Source organism: Egretta garzetta, unplaced genomic scaffold, assembly GCF_000687185.1.
Source record: "Egretta garzetta isolate BGI_Z169 unplaced genomic scaffold, ASM68718v1 scaffold24, whole genome shotgun sequence".
Classification (NCBI taxonomy): Eukaryota; Metazoa; Chordata; class Aves; order Pelecaniformes; family Ardeidae; genus Egretta; species Egretta garzetta.
The window spans coordinates 1,050,317-1,052,352 of record NW_009259494.1 but is presented as its reverse complement, the minus strand read 5'-3'; the positions used below and the strand labels follow the sequence as shown (position 1 = coordinate 1,052,352).

Genomic DNA, 2,036 nt, shown 5'->3' with positions numbered 1-2,036 from the left:
GGCTAACAGGGCAACAGTGGTCGAGGTTAATCCATGAAGCACCCGGTAAATACCGGCTGTGCTGTAGGCACGCTGGGAGCCCGCAGACACCATAACCATGCCGCTGCCGGACTTTTCCAGCAAGGGCAGCACATGAAGGGAACAACGTTCAAAACCTCTGCTGCTGCCCATCCAGGCACCTACTTTTACTGGAAAAATATAAAAAGCAAAACACGCAACATTTTTGAGTTTGGAGACGATGCCCACCCTCCGCTGAGCATCCCAGAGCACGAAGCGAAGGCTGTTCAAACCCCGCCTGGCATCGCCAAGGCTGGCACCAGCATCAGCGCAGCCCTCCCTGCTGCACCCAGCACAGCATCAGGCGCCTTCGAAGACTTTTTGTCCTCATCTGAACCCCCCTCCCAGGGTCCCCAGCACCCCCAGACCAACATCACCAGCTCACAGCAACCTCCCACCGCCTCCAAGCAAAACCCTTCCTCCCCCTGGTAGAACACACCCCGAGGCCCAGCCCCAGTATCACCCACGTACAGATTTTCTACTTCTCCAAGCAAAACCAGGAGACAGGTCTCGGCTCCTGCTGGTTGTGATCTGCAATGTTTATTTGACCCCCCCCAAAAAAGGCATTTTCATGCAGAATTTTTTGGTTGATAAAAGTTGTTTCCCAGCAGCCACCTGACAAGCCCCCCCCTCCCTAAACTGAGAAATAAAGTGACCCAGGAGTTAGCAAAATAAAATCAACCAGCCAACTCCGACAAAGAAAAGTGGTTCCTATCTTTCGGTACAATATGGAAAAATTTGGCAAATAGAGCTGATCTGCAGTTCCCATCTCTCAAGCACTACGGAGCTGGCTCCGGTCTCCAGCCCTCCGGTTGTCTGTCTGGGGGACAGACACTTCCTCGTACTGCAGGACCTGGGGACTTTCCGGGGGGTCCAAGCCAGGCAGGCGAGAGCTGCCACGTCAGCATTTTTAACTGGGCGATATAAATATAAAACATCGATATAAACGGGTTCTTTGTACAGAAAATATCATCTCACAAGGCACTGGGGTGACGACCGCGTGGCTGCCCACGGTGGGCTCTGGCCGGGCTTCTCCAGCCGCCGTTGAGCATCAGAGAGGGAGGAAGGAGGGGAAGAAGGGACCGGAGAAGTCCCGGTGCTGCCATCCAAGAGGGATTTCACCCCACTGCTGCTCCCAAACGCCCCGGCTGTTGTTTTTCCCAGCCGGTTGGTGCTTGTCCTCGGCAGGGGTGGCACAACCCCGTGGGGGCTCTGGTCTCCTTGGGATGGCTTGGGGCTGGGTTTGGCCTGGAGGGAGGTGCATAGATCCGCCAGGGGCTGGGGCCCCTCTGCCCAGCGCTCCGCTCCCTCTTCATGCCAGCAGCCCCAGCCGGGTCACCTTGGCCGAGAGGAAGGAGTGGATGATGAAGACGATGGTTTTGGGGCAGGAGTGAAGGTCCAATTGCTGCAAGAAAGGAACGGAGGGATGTTTGCAACAGGGAGGGCTGCTCCTGGAGCAGCAGCTTTGTGCTTGCGGTAGGGAGGGCAGGGACTACCCAGAGCCCCCCAGACCTCACCACAGCCCTCCTGGGGCCCTGGGAAGGGCTGGGCACTGCGGGGGCTGCATGCGGCCAGTGGTGGGGGGATGAGGCCACCCCCCGTGCCGGGCAGGATGGGTGACATGCATGGCGGGGGGGGGGAAACGAGGGCCAAGCCAACTCACAATCTCTCCCTCCGGTCCACCGAAGTCCAGGTAGAGCATCTTGGTGCCGTCATCAGAGGACATCTGCAGCTTCTCGAAGGGCTGCTGGAGCAGGATGGTCTTGCTGAGCCCGGGCTCGGTGGTGGAGATGGTGAAGCCCTTGTCGATGTGGATGGACAGGGGGCAATCCTGCCCCTTCCACGTGCAGGCTGCAGAGGGGGACAGGGGTGAGATGGCGGCCACCCTCCCGCCGCCCGGGCCCCCCCAGCTCCCCGCTGACCTGCCGAGACCTCCTGGACCAGCTCGGCTGGGCCGCGGGTGCCCTGCTACAACAAGC

General features: G+C 59.2%; 1 protein-coding gene across 1 annotated transcript in view; it reads right to left on the bottom strand.

The window, feature by feature from the left end:
* Positions 1–1,369: 1,369 nt before the first annotated feature.
* SNTA1 (syntrophin alpha 1) overlaps positions 1,370–2,036 on the bottom strand; it is a 3,162-nt gene continuing 2,495 nt past the window's right edge. Inside the window, exons 6-8 of the mRNA XM_009637384.1 lie at positions 1,980–2,025; positions 1,721–1,908; positions 1,370–1,462 (exon numbers count right to left, since the gene is read on the bottom strand). Coding sequence (XP_009635679.1) covers positions 1,370–1,462; positions 1,721–1,908; positions 1,980–2,025 — 327 coding nt within the window. The remainder of the gene's footprint in view (positions 1,463–1,720; positions 1,909–1,979; positions 2,026–2,036) is intronic.